Raw genomic sequence first — 24108 nt, 5'->3', positions numbered from 1 at the left:
TTCCGAACAGAATTTCGAGAACGGAACAAAGTTTTTCTTTACAGCATCGTACCAGGTACACTTGAAATCATATTGTTATTTTAGGAAGCATAATAAGTAATTGATTAACAATTGTTCTTAGTAATTTTCTTCTCCGTTGATTTTGAATATTATTCCGCATGAAATTTGTATTGTAAACGTTCAGCTGAGAGGAATATTCCTCGTTTGACCATTCCCAGGAGCATTAATAATTAGGCTAATGACAGAACCGAGCGTGGTACTCGTCGAATGGTAAACAGACGACAAATTTGGCCGGTTACGCGCGTTATTTCCGACGAATTACGGCATTTGATCGTAGCCTCGAAATGTTTACGAAGCCAGACTGGCTGGTCTGGGTTTGGTTGTTTTACGCGGATCGCCCCGCCATGATTACAAGCTCGTGGTTTAAGATCAACTAACAGAAACGACGTGTCCACGGTTTCAACTGATAAACTGTACCTTTTTTTAGAGCGCAATTAAAAATACATAGAGAAAAACTGGGCCAGACGAGAAAATAATGCACGAGATATCGATATTTTTTCAAGTGACCATTGCAGTTGTGAAAAATTCATTTTACCAATTCAACCATTTAATAAAAATAAATGGAAGCTTTTAAAAATTCGACAAAATTTTCATTCATCCTTATGGTTTTTTTATGAATCATCAAGAATGTTCAATTTCAATTGAGAAATTACCGGGCGAGTTGAACGAAGCTTGTCAAATTTTAATCAAAAATTTTAATCCACCTTCTCATTTTCTTCGCGTTCCGCGCAGACGACAATTTTTCTGTCTCGTATATACTTTCATCATCGACCTTGCCCGCCATCCCCTTTCAATATTCCTTCGCAACGTGTACCACGGACCAGGTTAAAAAAGAATATTCAGGTTGGCACGTTTCGAGGCGCTTAATCCCGGCCAATATTTCCTCGCGACCGTGTCTATTCCATTATAAGCCTGGTTACGAGGTATCGCAGATTTTCATCGAGCCGTGGACGCGCGAACAAATTTCCCAGATCCGACGGTAAAGCTGCTGGTCGCGCGTTTAATCAGATACCCAGGTGCCATTACGCTTCGTTATCGTCTACCGGCCGAGCGTAATACACGGTCAAGAGAAAAATCGTCGCTGACTTCGTTGACGATGTTAAACGTCCACCCGATAAACCGTAACGAAGCGATCGCGAGGGTTAACCAACCCCTTCCTTCGTTATTTCCTCTTCCACTCTCGATAATTCCCTCGTCGTTTCGTTGTCTTTTAGACGATTCATTAAAATCGTGCATGAAAATTTTGATCTCGTGATTGAGAAAAGCAAATAAATAAATTTCTGAATTCTTGTGGATCTTCGAAGTTGGTCTCCCGAGAGCTCCATTAAATTTAATTAATGTAATCGTCAGCAGAGTCGAAATTAATTAAATTAACGGTTGATTAAATTGATTCGAGGATTCGTGTTGTTAATTGTTCGTTAGTTTTCTCTGGGAAGCAATTTGGAAATGGAACCGTGTTTTTGATACCGATCGAAGAATCACCGATGATCGTTCGATATGAAGTTTTATCTTGGTACCGTTCGACGCGATTTTTGCGATTTCCTCGCGCGGCAATTTGCGGATTGTTTCGGGCGCGTTTCCAGCGGGCGCTGTTCGCGCCCTGTCGCAATTCAATTAACCCAATTGACTCGAGATAGCCGGTACGCGGTCCTAACGCGGGACGTTGCTCGAATGTCAATATTTGTCAATGGGCAAACGGCAATAGGCAGGCTGTGATTGCGTGCACGCCGTTACTCCTACGTGCGCTTCCGTAATTGCGCGTTCGCGTCTCCCTCCACCGGAAGTAACGTCCTCCAGTCGGTTCCAGCCGACTGCGAACCCCATTCCTGCATATTTCGTTAGCTGGACGACGGTAGAGAGAAATTTGGATACGAACTTTTCACTTTGGTCTTGAACTTGTATCAACCTTTGTATCGAATCGACAAGTTCTAGATTATAATTGAACACATCCGGTGGGTGTAACTTGAAAGCTCCTTGTTCGCCTAAATGCAGCTAATGGAATCGAAATTGCGATTCAGAGCTCGAGTAACTCGCTTCTAGCTGAAACTGTACCGTTGGCGAAGTTTAATTTCTTCGAAAGTTGCTGATTAATTAATACTTGAATAAACTAGCATCCTTGATGTCCCATTGTAGCGGGGATCGTTGGTTAACTAATTTCCGATGAAATATTTAATCGGAGGGATTTGATTTCTTTTTTAGAAATAGGTGAAATGAAAAAGTGGTAATTTATTTACTCGTACTTCTATGATATCGTAGTTATAGGTGGATTATTAATCAAAGGCTTATTAACAGGTTTAATATCAGGGGTGAGCGGGAAACTGGGAGAGATTCGATTTGAAAATTAACTGTAGACGAGAAGGTACTTTGTTGCGGAAGGGTTTCATCCCTTAAGCTTGAACGCGTTTACAGTCCCGTTATTCGCGTGTGGTTTGCCATAATTTCAACTCACACGTATTAAAATCTACACGTACGGTAATTTAGGTTACGTGTAGGCCACGATTTGTTGCAATTTCGCTGCATAAGTTTCTCTGAACAAGGGGCGTCCACACGTCGACTAGGGCAGTAGAAATAACCGTGTTTAGGACAATTAACGCGTTAATTGCTGCTAGGAGTATGGACATTAAAACGCTAATTATTAATCCTATAATAATTTAATTCGTCAAATTTAAGCTTTGGTAATTTGCATTTTAGTAAGGCTATTCAAAGTCAATTTTATTTTTTGCTAATTATGTAATTATACAAAATTTCGTGCATCAATTATCGGTCACCTTCGTAGTAATCAACGTCTTATTAATCATTAATTACTCTACCGTATGAAATTCATAACTCCTATCATCAGTGTTTATTAATAAATTTCCAATAATTACAAACTAGTTTTTGTCGCGTGGGAGACGAAAATTTGTTTCGTTTGAAACATACCAAACGGCGTGGCTATGGGAATTCTCTTCGAGTGCCTTTCGAGTACCCTTTCTCTTGCTCAGTGTCTGCTCGTGAAAACTAACCGGCCAATTAACGTTAATTAAGACTGTACCTGTTAAGAACAGCTCAGCCAAAGTATCTCCTTTTCTTTTGAGTATAACACTCGAGAGTAACGCAGAGGAATAAAATGTTTGCGATCCACCGGCCACAAGAGAGAGAGTAATAACTGGTCAGCTTAATAACGTAACATTGTAGTCGATTAATGGGAGACTGGTCGAGCTTTGCAACTTCATTGTGCAGCTCGTTCCACGTCCATTGTGCTCGTGGCTCCATTACGAGGGTTCGCAAAGATCAACCTCAATACGAGATTGGTGGAAAAGATCCAACGATCGAATTCCGAATGAAGTCTGGCAATTAGGAGGGCAAATCGTTCGTACAGATCTTGGAATTTCAAACCTTACCAATTTCATCTTTAATATCCTTGCTTTCCTTCGATTTCCTTTATTTCGAGGTACTTTCTTTTTCTTTCATCTTCTTCTTTGTCGAAAGATTGACCGAGGAAACGAAGCCCTGAATTGACAGCATCGAGCATTGTCTCTTGGTTATTTTTCGAAGCACAGTTTTTCCTTTGTTCAATATAGAAACGAAGAATTTCTCTAACCACTAATTAGTAATTTAATTTGATTGTAGAGTATCGTTTGTTACCTTTTCGATATTTAATGAAGAACCGAAAGAGACGATTTAATCGTCGACCATAGAATCGTCCCTTTGATCGTTAATGAATCGTCGTCGTATTTTCAAACCAGTACGTTTGTTTACAAATTTCGAGTGAACGGACAGGAGTGTAACCGTACTGATATTTCGTGCAGTTTATCAACGGCAAATACAACGAGCACGGGGAGAGAACTGGGTAAGCGTGTAAGAGCGCGTGGGACGTGGAACGCGGGGGAGTTGCAACGCACCAGGGTTTACGTCCAACTGTGAACGGGGGCGGAAGACAGAGAGAAATAGAGAACGAAAAGGGTATAGTTGAATTAGGGGATTGAAAGGAGCGAGACGAAGATGCGGAACGAAATGCTGGAGGGAACAGAAAACGATGACAATGATTGGTCGAGAGGGGTGGGTTTGAAAAATCGATGCAGAGGGAAAAATAAATAGCGAAAGGTGAACTGTGATCGTGATGAAATCTTTCGCGATGATTTAAATTGGTCGTTATAACTTTTAATTTATGAAGGGAAAAAACATCGCCTCGATCTTCCAGATTCAGGTCAGCCTTGAAGAAGTAAACTGCAGTGTTTACGAAACGTCGACGAGCCAGCCAACACGATGGAAATTGGAAAAGTCGTAACGACTGACGATGAAATTACGCGTACGCTATCGTGCCTGTCGAACATACATTTCCTGTAGCTAGAAAATTTAATACACATTCAAGTTGCAAGTGCTTATTGTTTCAAAGATCACCAAACCGTATCCCACCCCTGAACAAACGCCATAACACCATTTCACCTTCGAACTAATTTCAAAAAAACGTTACGAAAGGTTATCAAAACAGCACTGAAAATATATGCAGAATTCCATAGAAATATTATTTCAAAGAGAACCAGTATCCCATATCCCACCCCCTCAACATCACACAGATACAGTTTAACCTTCAGATATACATATATTTAAACAAGCTACAAAAAAATCGTTATGAAAGTTGTCAAAACAACACTGAAAATATATACCAAAATACCGAAGGTGTATGCAAAATTTGAAAGAAATTTTGTATTATTCCAAAGAGAAGCCCCATCGCTCGAACCCCATAAAACCATCCCACCTTCGGGCATATTCGAAGACAAAGTCCTAAGAATCTGTAAAAAAGAAAAAAAGAATAACACAGGTGGAAAGAGCGAGTAGGAAGAAAGAAGCAAGGCTGAAAACGGCTCGAAGGAAGCCGGAAGGAGAGGGAGAGGATGCGAATTCCGGTGGCAGAGACGCGCATGCGGCTGCAGTGGCACGGTGCGCCCGGATCCTCAGTGCGCTCTCACTCGCCAAGCGTCCAGGACTGATCCTCTCGGTCCTCCCGAAAGTCCCGAAGGACTTCTCGCGATCGTGACACGGTACGAACAGGTGCTACGCGCGAAACTATCCTAGAAAAAAAATGAAAATGTAATTCTTCGTTGAAATCATTTTACAAAAAAAAAAAAGAAACGTGTCACTGGAAGATGTTGGTGAATGGATCTGGTGAGAGGATGTTCCGGGCACAGTCACGCTGCTGGAGATCGAGTAAGAATCGAGATCGATGATGGTGATCGATCGAGAGAGAATGGTGCTTGAAATTTTCCCGCGCGAATACAGTGCAGCGAATTTTGCACAGGCTTAAATCGTGGGTGGTTTCGAAGGGGTTAATGTCGTGGGTATTGTCGTTTGTGAGCTGTAGATTGATTTGAAGTGATCTAAACGGTAAGATTGAGGTTTTTATTATATTTAAACAAATGGGAATAAGGGATTGAAAATTTGCTCTTTGAAAAATGATCTATAATGATGAAATTATTGGCACTTGAGGTTTCATGTTGGTTGGGGATTGTATTCATAAAATTCAAAGTTCATATTGTTTATAAATTAATTAATTGAGAAGGATTGTAAAGAATGATTTATGAACGTTGTTTCAATTAGTGGGATTCAAGATTTATCATTTGCGATATAGAATTTGATTTTGGATTACATGTGTTCAAAATGATTTATTGAAAAGAGGATTTTAAGGGATTAATTTTATCCTGTCAGTAGTACGTTGCGAATTTTTTAATTTCTTCATTGAATAATCATTAGTCCTAACTTATATTATAATCTTACAGTTGAGAAAAATCAGGATGGTATTTAATTTTATAAATCTAATCAGATTTAGTATGATTATTAATTTGAAATTTGTAATTTGTTATACTAGTTTCATAGTCTTTCAGTTTCTGATACTTTGATCATTAATTCCTGTTAATTTACTTATACAATTTCCCAAGTATCTTGTTCTTTATCACACAAACAAGTGTAACTTTCTAACTGGGAACGCAAGTTTTAGCCTAACTTTTAATTAGTCATCAAGCTCCCTTTCTCATCTGAAAATTAATGCGGGACAACGTAGAATCGTTTACTCATCTACCCTCCCTTATTAAAACAAAAAGGAAAAAAACATTTTTACCTGTATCAACAACTTAAGCAAGATTAATTATTACAGCGAAAAGTATTTCTACGACGAACTAATAACGCAGCGCCGATATATCTTAATTAACGTTCCCTGTTTACCTGTCCTTCGGACGATTTTTGAAAAGAAAATTTTTCCTTAACTCGTTCGTCACGTACCTCATGTCCGAAACGCTTCATTTCCGGTGCCTGTGCGGGGCCTTTTCGTGTCAACGCTTCCATTATCATCCGTCAAGCCGAGCTTTTCGATCCAATTTTTGCAAGAATACCTGTTACCGGTCCAAATAAAACACTGTAATTAATTCAAGCACAGAAGCGCCATTCAAATTCCAATTGTCTCCGCGTTGCTTCGTTGTTCGACCGTTTAAAACTGTCCCTGAATTGCTTAAATAATTTTCAGTCGCTAACACAAAATTTAGAACGCTGAGATATTAAAAAAGAACCCTTCTCCTATTGTAGAAATTCATTCAGAGAAGCACTATATAATAATGAAAATTATACGAAAGGTGAAACAAAGGACTAGAAATGCATTCGGTAATTTCATTAATAATGGAATGTGTAATTTATATTTAATAAAATACCAGAATTTTGTAGCATATTTGCAACCCAATGCAAGGGAGGGTTAATTGAAAAATTCAATCCTTTATTGTGTATCGTTACGAAATATTTTAATTACAATAGTTGATTGCTAATTGCAGCGCTCAAATGCAGGAGTTGAATTATAAACATTTTGTTCCCCCAAATTTATCATTCGTTCAAATTCAACAATTTTTCGAATTGCTTGCATAATTAAAAAATTTGCATGTCTTCCAAGATAAAAAACAATTCATTTTGTCGCCCGAGTTAGGTGTTGTACCTACCTCATTACAGCTTCACGTTAATTGCATCGTGCTCGAAGACGATTCGCGATTGCCGCGTGATTCACGGCCGTTAACGTTGCTCGTTGTTGTTGTTATTATTATTATTATTTCCTCTGGCTTTATCAGCGATGTTACATCGCGCGTGTTGCTCCACCAGAGAACGATATCAGCAGTTAGTTCGAGGCTGCGTATCTATAATTAGGGTTCGTGGTACTCGATGATGTTTAACTCTACCCGCCATCTTTTTGTAAGAGAAACAGAAAAGAATAAAAATTTACACGTATAGGCGACACTCTGTTTAACCCTCTTTTCCGTATGAAAAATAAATTTTTATTCGATGGTTTAACGGAAGTATTCTTACACTGTTGTGTCTTGAATAATTCAATCATCGAAAGCTACCCTTACGATTGATACTTACTCTGTTTCTCCTGTTTGCTTTTCCTTTCATCGACGTGTTGAGGTTACGAAGAGTTTTAGGATAATAAACGGGTTTACGTTCGCGTGGGCGAATGGTGTGTAATTAGGGGGATGTTATTCCTGGTGTCGAAGGAAAGGGACAAGGGGGATGAAATCCCTTTGCGCGTGGGCGAAGAAAAACAGCGGGGAGGAATGTATAAAAAATAAGGGTACTTGAATCGACTTGTATATCGTTTATTTTTTCTTATCAATCTTTATATAAATATACGTTATTAATCCTTGAATACATCATTTCTTTTTTACTTTAAAGGCGAAAGCATTGTGGATGAAACAAATCCCAATTGCAATTATTTAGAACCATTTAAGCTTTCCATCCAGTATAAGTAATTTTACATTTAGTATTCTTTTAATTAAAATATTAATAATCCTTATTACTGCTAATATTAATCATCTTCAATTTTCTTTTTCTCTGTAAAGAATAAAGCATAATGTGAATTTTATTATTAATGATAATATGGGATATAATTAGTATTCTTGATTAAGTAGAAGAATCTGAGAGATAAAGAAATGATAAGACAGAAAGGGGATTGTCGTTGAAAGACTCTTACAATGAACATCGCTTTCACAACAATTTTCCATTATTCTACAACGGATAATTGAAAGATATTATTCATTTTTCTCATTTTGTTTTTCTCTCTTTCGCGATTAATTCACGTCCTGATAAGTTCGGTGTAGCCTTTTGATGCGAAACACTATATATTATTATTACGTTATAACGAAAATCTTCCAATTCGCATAATATGTAATTAATTAATTATTACTTTTCTTTTCGTTTGAATCAACAAAAGCGAGATTGAATTATCAGTATAAGTATCTAATTAAGACTTTCTGAAGCACTTGATCGCTACTACAAAGTAACTAATTAACTCTTTCACTGCGGCGTTCATTAATTCCTGTTAATTCGATCGCTGAAACTTGACAAATATCAAAGAAAATCCTTTATAAACTGGCTACGAAATATTACAATAACAGGAAATATAAAATTCATTGAATTCATTGAACAATTTACAATAACAATAAACGGTGAACACACTTTTCTGCTCAATTTTCAGTTCCAATTATTTTCGATCAAATGCGTTTAAATTTTGCTTTTATTTTGTAATATCCCTGGCAATTTAAAAGCTGATCATTCGAATTGTTTACGTTTAATCGAACAGCCGGTGTATCGTTAACAAAATGTCAACGGCACGCTGTTATTCTTTGTAAAAGGGGAAGCAATTTTACAAATTTTTCCAGAATCTTTCACAGCAGATTTTAAGGATAATTTTCATAATAATTTCGAATGAAAACATTCGAAATTTTGTTTTTTATACGTTCAGGCAATTATAAGATCACGGTTGAATACAAGAGCCACCGAAAATTCCGTACCAAGTCCACGATTCATCGATTCGATAAACACTGGCTGTTTGTACTGACACGTCATTAGTGGAACTCCTTCGTTTCGAGCGGACGGATCACAGATAATCGTTATCACGATCAAATCGTGGAAAATAACCTTCAATCCGATCTCACGAACAACAGAATATTAGTATGTTGAAAGATTCATCATCGTTTCAGAATTCTAGATTTTGAGACTGATAATATTTCATAATCAATGGCTATCTTTTACAAATTTAAAAATCATATTTTCTCAAAAAAATTACTAAAAATTTTGAATATTCTAATTTCTCTTTTGTTATAAATATACACCTGTCTGAACAGTTCCCAATTTGAAGTATCCCCGAGCACGAATAATGTGTCTGCAAGCAGAGAGCAAATATTTCGAGTCAATTCGATCCCAAAAACAGAAACAACACGTTGTTCAAACAGAAGAACAATTTCGCGGAACGAGAATTTATCGTTAGTAATTGACACGTCCGAGGGGTGCGTGCACTTTCAACTCGAGCAAACATTTTCCAATCGGAGCTTCAGTAGCGAAGTCTCGATATCTGATCTGCTGTTATAATACTAGGTGCAATTCAGCGAATAACGTGGAAAAATAATTTTGTTCCTTTCGCGATTTATAACCACTTGATTCGTCCTAGATCTTACGTTTCCGTTTTTATTTACCAGCAATGGCTCGTCCCTCTGGATATTGCACGGTAAACATTTTATCGAGTACGGAAAATTTTATGGAAACGAGGATTGATGGGGGAAGATCGACGTTTACTAACGTGCAGAAACGTCCTCGTGTCGTTCAATCGTCTTCCAGATTGTTGGGTATTAAAATTTTATCGAAGCAAGAATTTTAAGTCGAAAGAATTAACAATTTTCAGACAGAACAGTCTAGTTTAATTGCTAAAAGAATTTCAGAAGTTAATTTTTAACAATCTTGCTTATTAAAGGAACGCTGAAAGTTTCGGTCTACCGATATTATAAAAATAATACTTGTCAAACTTAATCGTCAATTTCGAATCTGAAAAGTTTCGAGTGTCACTCGGATGAAAAGTTGTCTCGGGTCGCGTCGAGTAATCGTTTACGATGCTTCAGCGAAAACGGAAAGAATAAAGTAGAAAAAGAGGGCAAAACGGAGGGACGAGTGGTTCGCGTGAAAACTTAGAGACTCCCCATTCCCCGTGTTTTAAAAAAGAGGAAGTCGGTAACTTAGTTTTCCGCGAGCGGATTAAAAGCTGCCTCGGAGGCCTGCCCTTTCGTTTTACATCCACGCACGCGATCTTGTAACTTGTTCGCACGAAATTTTCGTTTCTTATTTCGTTATTTAATTGAAACTCGCGTGAAATATTCTCGATACAATGTTCCATCAAATTTCATCGAATTCCTTGAACTTGCCAATTTAAGAAGGTAACTGAAACTAAGGGTGAAGTTTATTCGCGTGGAAAAAGTTGTGTAATTTTTTAAGTGCATTCTCGGATGCTGAATTTTGTACGCAACGAATGTTTCGCGTTGAACTTGTTTCTTAGGGAGCCAACAAAGTTTCTTATTTCGAAGGATATTTGTAAAATGAGATTTATCTGATATCGAATTCTTTTGATACTGATAAATTACTATGAAGATTTGCGAGTATTCTGGAAAGAAATGAGATTCTGTTTATCATAAATTCATATAGGATCTCACGAATGGAAAAGTCGAAAAGTTTTGCAAATCAGAGGAGAAAATCTCTAATTTTTGCAATGATACGATTCGGTGAGATCGTCGACGAAAGTGTCGGCGATGGCTCGTTTCCAGGAAAATCACTGCGCACGGTCGTTCACTTATTTACAGAACGATCGTAAAATACCCAGAGAACTGTTGCTCGACGTTACTGCGATCCGGACGAAGAGGTATCCGCGATAAATATTGCTATTTGTTAAACGTCTGTTATTCTCTATTGTCACGGGATTCCGGATCGGTTTTCGTAAAAACAACGCGTGGGTAAGAGGAAAATTGGTACAAAATAATACGTGCAAAGTGTTAAAAATAAAAAGGAAGATGAGGGGAAAGTGATTTGAACGAATGATTCAGCGAGACGTGTTAGAAGTAGAGAAATTTTGACGATCGTGTGGCTAGATAATTAATGACATCGTTTATTGGGATTAATAATTACACCGTCTGTAATTATTGCGGGCGATAATTAATGTTCCACGTGGAGCATACTGATTACAAATTCGACGGCTATCGGCGTGAAATCGTCCGTGATAATCAATACTATTTGATCGCTTCCTATTGATCTCTAATTTATGATCTTTACCTTACAATAATTATTCGTAGTTCAATTCCCAAGCAACGAAAATAAAATTATAATTCTTAGCAAAAATACGCAATACTTGAAAAATAAAAATAGAAACAAATTTCAATTTCTAAAGAAATATTAAAGATTCATCATTCAAGTAGAGTAGAACTGTTTCTGGTCAGACATGATTGAGAACAGCATTGTTCCTCATTAAACGGTGATCAGACTGCAGTGGTACGTTTCTTAGCCAGTTAACTGTCGGACAATTAGTTCAGGTCCATTTCTCGTTAAACAGTGACCGGACAAATGGGATGGGATCGTTCTTGACCAGATTGTGGCCAGAGAAATGGAACGCGGTTGTTTCTGGTGAAACAATAATGAGACAAGTAGAATGAATCTGGTTAAATAAGTAAAATAAGGTCATCTCGGTTCGGTTAGTAGAACGGGTCCGTATGCGGTCAGACAATCCGATAGAATAAAATGATTTACAATTTGTATAATGAAGTAGATCAATGTTTGCATTAGCAAAGATAATTAATGTTTGTTTGATTTGTAAGTAGATTAAGGTCGTGTCTAATCAAACGGGTAGAATATAATTTAAACTGAAAAGCATTAATCATCGCGTGGGATAATTACAGATGGGGTAATTAGGGAAAACTGTTAGAAGAGATAATTTTGCTTTTAGATTCATTTTACATTTTTGCTTAAAATGTAGGTGAACTAATAAGATTATCTGCAAGAAAATTTCATTGTAGGATATCATAATACCACCCTTTCCATGTATAATCTTGCGAGAAATATTTTTTACTGAACACGAATCATAGTATCGATGGATTACAGTGTTTCGTTTGAATTTTTCACCGTGATCTATGGTAAATCGTGGTCGATCAAATCGAAATTGCGATGTATCGATAACTAGACATTGGTTTCGTTCAAATTTTCAACGAACAATCCCCTTGCAATCGCCACAAATTGGTAAAACTGATCATACAATATATCGTTCTTTGTACACGCGTTTCCACGCTCTTGCCAAAGTTTTTTCACTTTTTCCAAACAACCTTGAAAGTTTCATCACACGAAGCAATTATAAAATTAATCCGAAATCCTTCTTCTAATATTTGGATACAATCAACGTTCAATTAAATGAATTTCTGCCGGATCGAACCGGTGAAATTGAATTTCCATGGTGGTGTTAATTGCCGGTCGTTTCTAAATACAGTGGAACAGCTGTTCTATATTTTCAAGACAGATGGAAAGTTTTTCGAGTCGAAAGTTGGAAGTCGAAAGGATCGTTGAACGGATTCGCGAGAGCAGTTTTTCCTCTCGAAGCTGCTTAATTTAACTTAAAGCGAACGAAGGAGAATGAGCAATTTCTTAGCTACGAATCAAGCTGCAATTAAACGAGGATGCGGAAGGAAGCTTATCAATTTTCAAGGGTGACTCGAAATTACCTTGTGCTTCTGGTAGACATTTTTTAGCTATGTCTTAACTCAATATTCGAAACTGGGATCTTCTTTTTCCATCGAACGAGATTACGCGATTCAAGAGACAGAATCAATTTATAGAATTTATTTTAGAAATAAAAATTTTTATAAAATCAAATTTTAGGAAATTATAAAAAGTGTTTTTGCTGATTAATAGACACTGAGAGATTCTATTTGCATCGTAATTCACGTCACTAGTGTAACTCGATGTTACAAAGCAAGTACTTTATATTCTAATGAGCGTAGTGCCAGCAGGTAATTATAATTTACTACAAAATCAACTTCACTGTACTAAATAAATACGTAACTGCGTTATAATATCAAGGATACATCGACAGGTGAGAATTTGTATATTTGAAAATAGAGATGAACTCGAAATTGGGAAGACGAGGGCTGAGATCAAGTAGTATAAGTCTTATGTGGTCAGACGTGGGAGATATGGGAAGAGTTGGAAAGTTGTGAAAGAAATAAGTTCTGGAAAGTATTCTACAGAGTTTTAAGTATGAGATAGTAGAATCTGAGTCTTGGAACGTGAAGTTTGCAAAGATTAGCTGATAGACAATATTGCAGTAAGTGGAGTAATCAGTATATGGTCAGACAATTGTGATTTGTTAATACGCGACTGCCACAGTAGAAGAGGCCATGTATAGTCAGACATACTGAACCTGTAATTATTAAAGATATGATCAGTTAATTTTCTGAAACTATTTAAAGTTTGCCTTCTCTCTCCTTTTACTAATTATTCAATTGTACAAAATTTAAGAATTTTTTTTTGTTTAGAACAAAATCTTTGGAATTAGGTACATTCCATCATTGAATTTCTATTATTTCTCTAAATCGTTCACTAAATTTATTTTTCTTTAATTTTCTAACGAATCTTTAGCACTTTCCTGCGCTTTATCACTTAAAATCGTCTTGTGACTTCTCTCGTCTTCGAACGACAAGCAAATCGTCGAATTCAGTGGCGCTGAATCAACGAGGAAAAGCGTAAAGATCCGAGTGTAAACAGTGAAAGAAGACGCTTTAAGATTCATGATATCTTAGAATATCAAACAGAAGCAGCGTCGTGAACATCGCGGAGAGGGTTGCAATTGCTGTTCGCCTAGGTACAAGTGTACCAAGCTATATTTTGCACAAAAGGCGAAGCCTCTTGCAAGGCTTCAGCACATGCATACGAGATGAGCGCGTCGTCGTCGCGGTTGTATTAGAAACCGTGCCACTGGCATTTTCATCCCCTTGCTTCCTGTCGCGTGTCGACGCGATCGAAATCGTTGGTCAGAAGAAGGGCTGCCTTTTCAACGCGACGATACAAGGACGGAATTGAATAGTCAAAAAAGGGCGAAATTAATATTAAATTCTTTTAAATATTTTGGAGAATCTATTTCTTCAGAATGTTTATTTTCTGCAGCGAGGGTCGAAAGGGCGATCCTGTTAATTACTGAATCTTCGCACTCGATTAATAGAAACAGAAAGTCAGAATTCCAGGTAAAACAGGGTGTTCCGTAAAATGACATAGACGTTTATTTGCTCTGCTGAAAGTTTCTTCGGAACGGTAAATCTTGGTACACGAAAATGCGCTTTTATCGAGGCAGTCTGAAAGCCACCCCTTGTTTCTCCTTTTTTTCGATCCAATCTCATTTCGTCTTAGATCTCTCGCGACGGAAAGGTTTATATTATCGTCGAATATAATGCAGTTGAAAGAAGCGACCGCATCAATATTCACCCCTTTGATTCACGATTCGTTTTTATATCGAATATCCTGGGAAACAATAGAATTTCCAGGCAGGAGATTCAAAGAAACTTCCGAGAATGGTATAATTTCATGGAAACGTAGATATTTCTGTGCCGGATAAAGCCTGTAAAGTGCAACAATGTTTCTACTTCCCGTTGATTGGCAAAGTCAAAAATAAACTTGAGCTTAAGCCCGGTAGTTTCGAATGGATGTGAAATGTTGGATGATGAAAGGAAAAACGAAGCTTACAATCTCTCTCTCTCTCTCTCTCTCTCTCTGGTGGAAATCTCGCGAAAAACGCAATATTCCTTGCGCTTCATGGCTTCGCGAAATGTCAACGGTATTATGTCGACATTTAATTTAACCGAAACTCCTCCTCGTCTCTCTGTTAATAAGGTCTCTGTAGGGGGATGCACGGAAACAATTCGTTCAAAGCTCTTCCACACACGGTTACGCGCGCGAGGAAAAGCTAATTAATAGAGGAGGAACGCTTTCACGGTGCCGTGAACTCGGCAAAAGGCTTTTGTCGTGCGTTTGTGTGGTAGGGAACGAGGAAAAGCATCATCCACCTCTCTTCTCGAAACCAGCCTCCGCACCGGTTTACATATTTCGACAGAAACGAGCCGACGAAACAGCCTTTGCCCTCCATTGTTCTCGTTCAACGAGAATGCGTTCGACGAAATATGGAATCTACCCTTCCGTCTGACCACGGATTTACAGCTCCTCTTTTTGGAAAAGAGAAACAAAGGGTTTGACCCGCCGAGAATCTTCATAATTTTCTCTATCCTTTTTCATGGAAATTATTCGGAAAATTAGGCAACTCAATGTTTCGGACGCAAAAATACTCTAAAATAGAAATAAAATATGAAGTTCACGGTGACTTTAAAAATTCGAAGCAACTTCATACGCGGAACGCAGTCGATTTTTGATATTTATCAAAGAACACACGATAAAGGTATAAAAAATATATATATATAAAATTCGTCGTTCGCTGGTACTTTGATTCGTATCGCTGTGAATCGCGCTTAATAAAAGCCTGAGCGAGTTCCAAAGCGAGACAGCGTTTCTATTCCAGCGTGAACCACGGTTCCCCGGTGATTTCGTCGTACCGAAAAGCGCATAGAAACGCGGTGCAATTCGAACGAAATGTTTGAAGACCAGTCCGCCGTGTATCACGGCCGAAAGATGATTTCGTTCACGCAGCGAGCTAAAACGGGGGGCGGAGAAACGGGGGGTTTGGACCAGGCTGGGAAGGATTGCTGAAATGCAAATTCACGCGAGGCTGCGTTTCACGAATTAAGGCAGCCAGACGTTTCATCTTTTGTCTTCTTCGTTACTGGCTTTCCCTTCCTCTCTCTTTTTTTTTTTTTTTTTGGTAATCGACCGCTAACCACTGAAAATCGCCCACGTAATTTGCTCCATTGAATGTACTACCCTAGTGACCGGCGTTTTAAAAAGAGAGAATAAAAATTTTCTGACCCAACGTATGATTTAAAATTGAAATTTAATTTTATATTAACTTTCATATTCGTTTTCTGAATTTTCTAAAAATTCCATCTCCTCGTTTCGCGTGGTTATCATCTAAAATTTTCTTCTCTTCGCAGATCATACCGAACATCTCGGAGCAACGTGGTCCCCGGTTGAAATATCCCCAGAGGAGCTCAGAGGATCTTGGAAATAATGCGAGCGAAGCGTATCGAGGAGACACGCTTCAGACTGTTGAGGTACACGCACCGCGCCAAGTGTCGGAAAATCATTTAGTCGTGCATAAACGAAGAGGATAATCGTGGCTGTGAAACGCGTCTGATAAAACACGGTAATCGAGCCTCGAAACCGAGAAGAATACGTCGTATGATTGTAAACTTCGCTATTGATCGCGTGTCCCTTGGGAAGCTCGTCCAATGGGAATCGTTCTCTAGAAGTTGCCATTCTAGAGACCTCGGTACACAATTTTGACTGTATAGAGCCGAAGAAACAGTTCCTCCGAAAAATAGAAACACTTTGGAACCACGGAAATTTCCCTGAATCTGATGATTTGTAAATAGGTGTTCCAGAAGAAAAGAAAATTGCTGAATAACTCGAAGAAAACGTACGACGTACCCTCGAGTTGTCAGCATTCCAAGAAAAAGAAAGTTCCACGAATAAAAAGTTATCCGGAACTCGTGTAACAATTGAAGATTGAAGTAAAAAGGGTGAAACTTTGTTGTCTGTTGAAGTTCACTGGTTACTTCAAGGTTAAAATAAAAGAGGAAGAAACCTGCTGGTCTGCTTGAAACTCGAAGAGTAATCCTGTACACCTAAGAAAGAAAATAATAGTCTCAAGTTACTAAAGCGTAAGGAAATCATATTTCGAGCATATGAAATATTAAATTGCATTGCCAGAAATTTTCACGCCACTAAAAATATGATATTCTTCGGTTTCTCACACCTTGAGAATTGCTGAAGCAAGATAAAACTGTACGGAGAATCAGCAATATCGCTCGACGACCCAAGAGAAATAATAATATCAATTGTAACCCTGTTTCAATTCAAGAAAACGGCATCTGAACCGTCGTAGGGCGTAGGGGTCGTACCCGACGGAAGTCGAGAAATTCTACGTTGGATGGGTGTGAGGAGTTAGGGAACGAGGCGATTCAGAGAAGAGGTGAAAAAATTCTTGGATCAATGGGGGTTTGGAAGGGGGTGAGAGGATGAAAGGGGAACGAGGGTGGAACGAGCCGCGTCAGCGTGTCAGGACGATTTCCTCGATGCAGTAAAATCGTGATACGGAAATGGGAACGTTGCTGGACGATACGAGATGAACGGGGCTGGACAGAGGATGAACCGGAAGCGGATGTCTAAAGGGATAAAAGAGGAAGAATCGAGGGGCTGACGCTTGGAAATAGAACGAGTGGAATCCTGTCGTGGCGAGGACAAGTCGATTTGGTGTCCGGCTGAACTTGAATTAGAAGAGAAGGGGTTGACGAGACCGGAAGAGTCGGTGAAATAATTGAACCGGGGGCCACTGGTGTCCTGGAACGAAGAAAGAAAAAGTTCGGACGAGGTTGAAACAGAATTTCAATTAGAAAGGGTTGATGGGGTTCGAAGCTGGGACGAAACCTTTTTCTTCCTTTCTTTTTTTTTTTGCGAACATTCGTGTAATTCAAGAGTTGGAACGTGTTAAAGGTTGTGAATAGCCATTGGCCTCGTTCTGTGAATCGAAGTGAAATTCCTTGTGCTAATTCATGTATTTAAATAGTCGGTGCTTGTTGAAGAAAGAAAAAGTGTGCAACAATGATGTGTTTTCATGGAATCAAATTTTGAACTTGCCAAGCCGAAACCAGTGAACGTTGGAGTACTTTAAGGACGTTTCGTTGAGGAAACAGGAACATTTATCATAGGGAAAGGGAGGAAGGGCGAGATGACCGATTCGTCGCGCGACTATTCAGCAAAGCAGTTCCATTAGCGGGATTCTACCGTCGGAAGAAGCTGGGTAATTAAATTGATCGATCAAACCTAATCCACCGGTCCCAGGGGTGGCAACAGCTTTATCCATTTAACGAGTTTCACAAAGAACGTCTTCTTAGGAAGCGACTGGTTCCAAAAAGGTAGAACCAATGCACAAAACTGGCTGCCTGGTGAAAAGAATCGAATAAAAGGACAGGTACGACCGGTGCATCCTAGAATCTTAAGAAGAGATTGAAGGATGCAATAAATGAAACTTGAGATAAGACTAAACTAAAAGAAAAGATACCAAGCAACATCTACTAAATATAATGACAAAAACAACTTCATTTATTTAAAATTTAAATCAAACTATACATAATCTATATTTCAACCCTTTGAAATTAAAATTGAAGATACTTATACCAGTGAGTCAACTTTCATATGGTTCAGGACCAGACAATGAAAAAATTAACTAGAAATTTTGAAACTAAGATATCTAGATAAAGAATTCAAGTTTCTTAAAAGACCCAGTTCCTCTATCGCCAACAATGACACAACAATAAATCAAATCCACCGAAAATTGAAATCAAGCTACCTGTATAAGAACCTGCTGACTGAAAAGAAAAAATGATTAAAGGGTGACACGGAACAACCCTTTAGTTGAGCAACGATGACACGGTTGAAAACTAGTCGATGATCAATGGTCGATCGATCGATCAAAGGGAGGTCCGTGATGGAGGTCCAGATATTCGTAAGGTGTCCTTCGTGTACAGTCGTTCGAGCGTCGCTTTCCAGGCCGTCGTTCAACCGGAAGTGTTGTATCGAGCTGCTATGTGAGGATCCCAGGGACACGCGGCAGGATCTTGCCAACTAAAATGCGAGAATTGAACGCCACCGCATGCGCTGCTTTGTACGAGCGCGTCGAGTGGTCCGGGCCCTGGATTCTCGTTACATTGATCATCCTGGGGATCGTGAACGTGATGGTGGTGTTAGGCAACGTGCTGGTTATACTGGCCGTTTATCACACCAGCAAACTGAGAAACGTCACGAATATGTTCATTGTTAGTCTAGCTGTGGCTGATCTGATGGTCGGATTGGCTGTGCTACCCTTTAGTGCCACGTGGGAGGTTTTCAAGGTGAGTCGATCGTTCCTTTTTTAATTAATTTTTATTCTAAAATATACATATAGAATATTAATCAAAAAGATCTATCAAAAAGAAAAAAGAAGGGTAGATAAAACTGTGTCACTGTTGACAGTACTGCAGGGTAATATCCTAACCCTGATTCAAAATGAAAAAAGAAAAAAAACGTTCAGAGTAGGGACGAGTTCAAAGGCGAGGTTGGTTTCCAAGCAGAACTCCACCCCTATCGACTGTTCACAATTTTTCATTGTTCGTATCGTCATTCTTTGATCTCCCGTCCATTCAGTGCAATCGATCGTCCTTTTTTCGAGCAGCAAGACGACTAGCACAGTGACATCAATTGGAGCAGAGACGATGAGTTAGTGATTTTCAAAGTGGCGAATCCATTGGCTCGAATTTCCAGTAGTGAAATTCGAAACTTCACGGTCCGCGATAGAATATTTCATGGTAGTCATAGGATAACAATAATCTCGTATTCAAATATTATATGATAGCTATTGATCCTCGATTTGTTGTTAAAATTATTGATAAGTTTATCGCGTGCACGAGTCGGAGCGATTTTCTACTCGAGATTTCATTTATTAAAAATTCACCACCGTAGGGGTTGACTTGCGAAGTGTACAGGCTGCAGGAATGAAAAATTTAGCACGATGGAAGTTTACTGTTGGAGTTACAGTTTCACCCTTTGTACACCGGTTATGTGTTTGTTTCGTGAATTAAAAATTAAACGTAACACGAGTTAGCTTATAATGAAGTTTCAATTTTTTTCAGTCAAAACTTTCCGTTTTGCAAAATAGTCCCTGGGACGTACGTGTGTCATTAGGATTTTATATGTTCCATTAGAGGAAAACGAAGGTTTTTAATGTGAAAGGGTGCAAGAATAAAAAAAGAAACATTCTGCTAAAAAAAGTCACTCCAATTGTTCTCAAAACAGTGGGTGAGAAAGTCGGGCGAAAATATCTCGGAACAATTATCTGAACTATTAAAACGGTCGGATATATTTAACCACCCTCGTAGCACCCCATCGTGCCCGGAAGAATTCGCAGCAAAAAGGGTGCACACGAAATAACTGTGGGAACACGGTTCGTCGAGGAAAGGGGTGGGTTAAGCGCAACAGTTTGCTGGCTTTCGCCCTTCGTTTCTTCCTAGCTGCACGCCCCAAAAGACGAACGTTCGCGCCGGAAAAGGGGTGCAGAGGGTTGACACTTCTACCTCGATCTTAGAAACCGGAATATTCATTGAATCGGTTTGATTTCGTTCTTAGCTTCGTGTGTACTTCGACAATAAAATAATGGCACAAAAATTAAATAAAAAGATGAATCAGCAATTGCTCAAATTATTTCCAAAGCTTTTTGTCCAATTGTAATTTAACTTATTAATCTGTGTAAAAAATAAAAAATAATTAAGAAGAATTAAAAAGTTGCTCGTAATTAAAACATCTGAAAGAAGTGGTAAAATTACCATTAAACGAAAAACTGAAAAGAAGTTGCAACAAAGAAAAGAGGAGGATTAGTGATCATGGGACACTCTGAATATTCCCTTGAAACTGTAAAGAAGCCAACAGAAAAAGAGGAAAAAGAGAAGCAGCAGAAGAAAAGTACATGGATGGTATATTGAAAAATATATACCATCTCTTTCTTTCTCTACTCCCTTTGATTAAATAAACGCAGTAGCAGCAGGACGAGGGAAGGAAGGACTCTGCAGCAGTGTTCTAAATACACAGGCAGGAAGTAATTATCGATTAAATTAAGCGCAGGAAATAGAGGTCCGTTATGATGCGCGTACATTCGAAGGTTAATAAAGTCCACTTTTCTCGATCATCTGGCACGATAGAAATATGACGGAAAAGCATTTATCAAGTACATAATCCATGGATCAATGATCCCCAATTTTTCAAACTTGTCACCAGACAGTATCCACGTACAATGCGCAATGGGTTAAGAGGATATTGCCGTCCCTGCCAGTAGTATTAATAACAATGGAGAATCAGCAGCATTATTACGTGGGCAACAACGGTGTCAGGGTCTGCTACGGTGGTTGATTAATCGAATCGAACAACGACGAAGCCACAGGAGTCGAGGGTAATTCGAAACAGGTGGTTGCACCGACCACCGTGTACACGCGATTCCAAGCGCGTGCAGTTAGTTGCAATCTCGGTTGCACCTGCTGCGCCCACTCGCGAAGAGGGTGCATTCCATTACGTGCACAATCATCCGGTCGAGGAATTGCTGCCGATCGACATGTCAGGATGCATTCTCGTCTTAGACGAGAATAATGGGTCGCCTCTGTTCGATAATGGGCACACGATTTTCCATAATCCATGTCATGTTTCGCGAAATCTAACGAGATTTCTTTCATAAAAGATATGATTAATTTAAGAAATTAAATTTGCCAGAATTTTCATGCTTCAAAATTATCATTTGAAATTTATAAACCTTTTATTTTAATGCGATACAAAAATCCTCGCTTCTTTTGAACATAAAAGAGCATACCATATTTTTTGAAACCTTTCAAATTTTACATTTATTTCAATTAACCGTCTCTCTAATTACAACTGAGTCGGAACTTTGCCCTGCTATTTTACAAATGCACACGGCATTATAAATAATTTCTATGGACGTTCATTTTGCTATCACAATTTCAAGTCTCTCTTCGTAATCCTATTACATTTCGTCGCATGCCCCGACTCTATCTCGGAGAATACAACACGGTTTATGAAATGTTTCCAATTTACCTTCGTGTTTCACTTACCATCGCGCCGAATCGAAATGCTACTCGCGTCTTGTACGAACAAATCTGAAATAAGTCCTGGGACGACGAAAACGTATGAATTTCAAAAACAGACGCCGCTTACCGAGCATCGAAGCAAACGGATCTCGATACAATATTGGCTTCGGTGTTCGGAAAGACGAGGAGATTGGAACGGTGAATGGGGATGAATGAAGGTATTGTATCGTGTGAAGGATATACGGTTGAAACTGGGGATTCCAACGTAACTGTATAACACATTCGTCGAGAGGATAACGAGAAACCATAGAATCATTTGGAAGAATTTATGTCGAACGAAATGGAGCAGCATTTCAGATAATCCTTTGAAATTATATGATGGATTTGCTGGAAGAGCGATACAGTACAAAATTAACTACATCTTTTATAATTTTATCAATTTGCGAATTGTAAATTTGAATATTTTACCAAGCATGAAAGGGAACAAAAGTGTTCTGTTAATCGAGAATGAAAAGAGAAAGAAATTTCTTCCTTTTGTTGTTCTCAATCTGTAATTGACTTGAATGGGAAAGCGATTACGACGACTAATGGAACCATCTGTGATTACTTTTCGAAGGTCTGGATATTCGGTGATCTATGGTGCTCCGTGTGGCTGGCAGTGGACGTGTGGATGTGCACAGCATCGATATTGAATTTATGCGCCATCAGCCTGGATAGATACTTAGCGGTGACCAGGCCAGTCAGTTATCCTCAGGCAAGTACCATTTACCGATTATTCGATTTCGAGGAACAGGTGTACGCTTCGAAACGGTCGATCGAGCCATTTGTCTCTTAAGGCTTCTCTTGTTCTCTTCAAATACCCACCGACCTTTCTATCGAACAACCCGATCGATCGTTACGTATAAAGTCGAACACACTATATCCGTGTCCGGAGAGTCGGCGACGCATGGTATTCTATTAACTTCCTCTCATTTTCAATAATTAAAATATCAGGTGCGATATTAAAAATTTCCATGTAAAGCTGATTTTTGACATATGCAAAATTTCATAGTTTTTGAAGAAAAATACTCATTCATAATTCTAACTAATGCATAAGAATTTCGTATTATGTTAAAATTCAGCAACGCACGGTATTAAGTTTCTCCCATTTTTAATAATTAGAATATCAGATGCGATGTTAAAATTTCCATGTAAAGTTGATTTTTGATATCCTACGTATATGTGCAAAATTTCATAGTTTTCGAAGAAATTTGAAATTCTATAAATATTGATTCATAGTTCTAACTTGCTCATAAGAATTTCATGTTAAGTTTCATTTGAAATTTAGATCATGTCACCGAAAAGAGCCAGACTGTTGGTCGCGACCGTGTGGGTCCTCAGCTTCGTCATCTGCTTTCCACCCCTGGTCGGTTGGAAAGACAAACGGGTAACTAGCAGCTCGACAATTTTCACCCTCGTTATACAGAGCGTCTTACTAGTTCCTCGTGTTTTTCTTCCATAGTCTCACCCCACGTACAATGTGACATTAGCGCAGAATGGACCGTTCAACACTACTACCATTCTCGTCCCTGTGAAACCGTGTCCTTGGATCTGCGAGCTGACCAACGATGCTGGTTACGTGGTCTACAGGTGAGTCAAAACAGAAATAAAGGAGAAGATTCCAAGCTTAGCAAACTTCTGCAAGCTTAGAAATTCTAAGCTTTCAAAACAGGGATTTCGAAGCTTAATAATTTCAAATTCCCAAATTGAATTAGCATAAAATTTACAAAATAAAGATTTCCACCTGCTGTAATTCCCTACATCCGAAAATCGTCATTTTCAGAGTTTAAATTTATCAGAACGGAGGTTTGAAAATTTTAGTATTTTATTGTATATCTCTGTACAGCCGTTCGCAGAATGATCGCGATGAAAATGAACTTTTTTTCCATTCGGGGAGGCACGACGGGACAGAGGCGTACTCGAAACAGAGCGAGAGAACGAGATTGCTCGCATAGCCGAATTCGGTGGATCCAGAGCGGAAACGGGAATTATTAGGATGTCAAGAGCCGGGATCTGAATTTCTGCCAAGCATCCCGGTCTATTCTTACCGCGTTATCGCGATCGGTGCATCCATCAATCCACGCCGGTTTATGCGCGACGCGGCGCATCTAAATCAAACCGACAAGTAGACTGGTTAATGTGTTCCATCGTGTGCGTCCGACAAATTTACGATCCTACCTGGCAGCGTTATCATTTTCACTCTGCTCGTGATATTTCAGTTTTTTCTGCTCGTTCCTCCTTTCTACCGATGACCTGTCTAATTCAGGGTGAAATATATTTTTTATCGTTTGAAATAATCCGAATTGTCCAGAAGACAATCTCATTAATTCATCCTTGGATAATCGTATAAACGAAAGGAAAAACGCGTTAACAGGTGGCTGTGTTAAGCTGGAAAACGTCCGGAAGATAGAAGCAA

The 24108-nt window shown here is 38.8% G+C and overlaps 1 protein-coding gene across 3 annotated transcripts in view; it reads left to right on the top strand.

Moving 5' to 3' along the window:
* Positions 1–24108, top strand: part of LOC114872084 (octopamine receptor Oamb) — a 63526-nt gene that overhangs the window by 36788 nt on the left and 2630 nt on the right. For 2 of the 3 annotated variants that reach the window (XM_029178858.2, XM_029178860.2), the window contains exons 4-7: positions 15963–18920; positions 22270–22407; positions 22981–23079; positions 23155–23282. In XM_029178858.2, coding sequence (XP_029034691.1) covers positions 18660–18920; positions 22270–22407; positions 22981–23079; positions 23155–23282 — 626 coding nt within the window. In that variant the 5' untranslated portion in view covers positions 15963–18659. Of the gene's footprint in view, positions 1–5017; positions 5248–15962; positions 18921–22269; positions 22408–22980; positions 23080–23154; positions 23283–24108 lie in introns of those variants that run through there. The other variant, XM_029178859.2, reaches the window with a different exon arrangement.

The sequence above is a fragment of the Osmia bicornis genome, chromosome 9 (assembly GCF_907164935.1).
Source record: "Osmia bicornis bicornis chromosome 9, iOsmBic2.1, whole genome shotgun sequence".
Taxonomy (NCBI): Eukaryota; Metazoa; Arthropoda; class Insecta; order Hymenoptera; family Megachilidae; genus Osmia; species Osmia bicornis.
The sequence above is the reverse complement of the archived record's forward strand: the minus strand, read 5'-3'. Positions and strand labels throughout refer to the sequence as shown.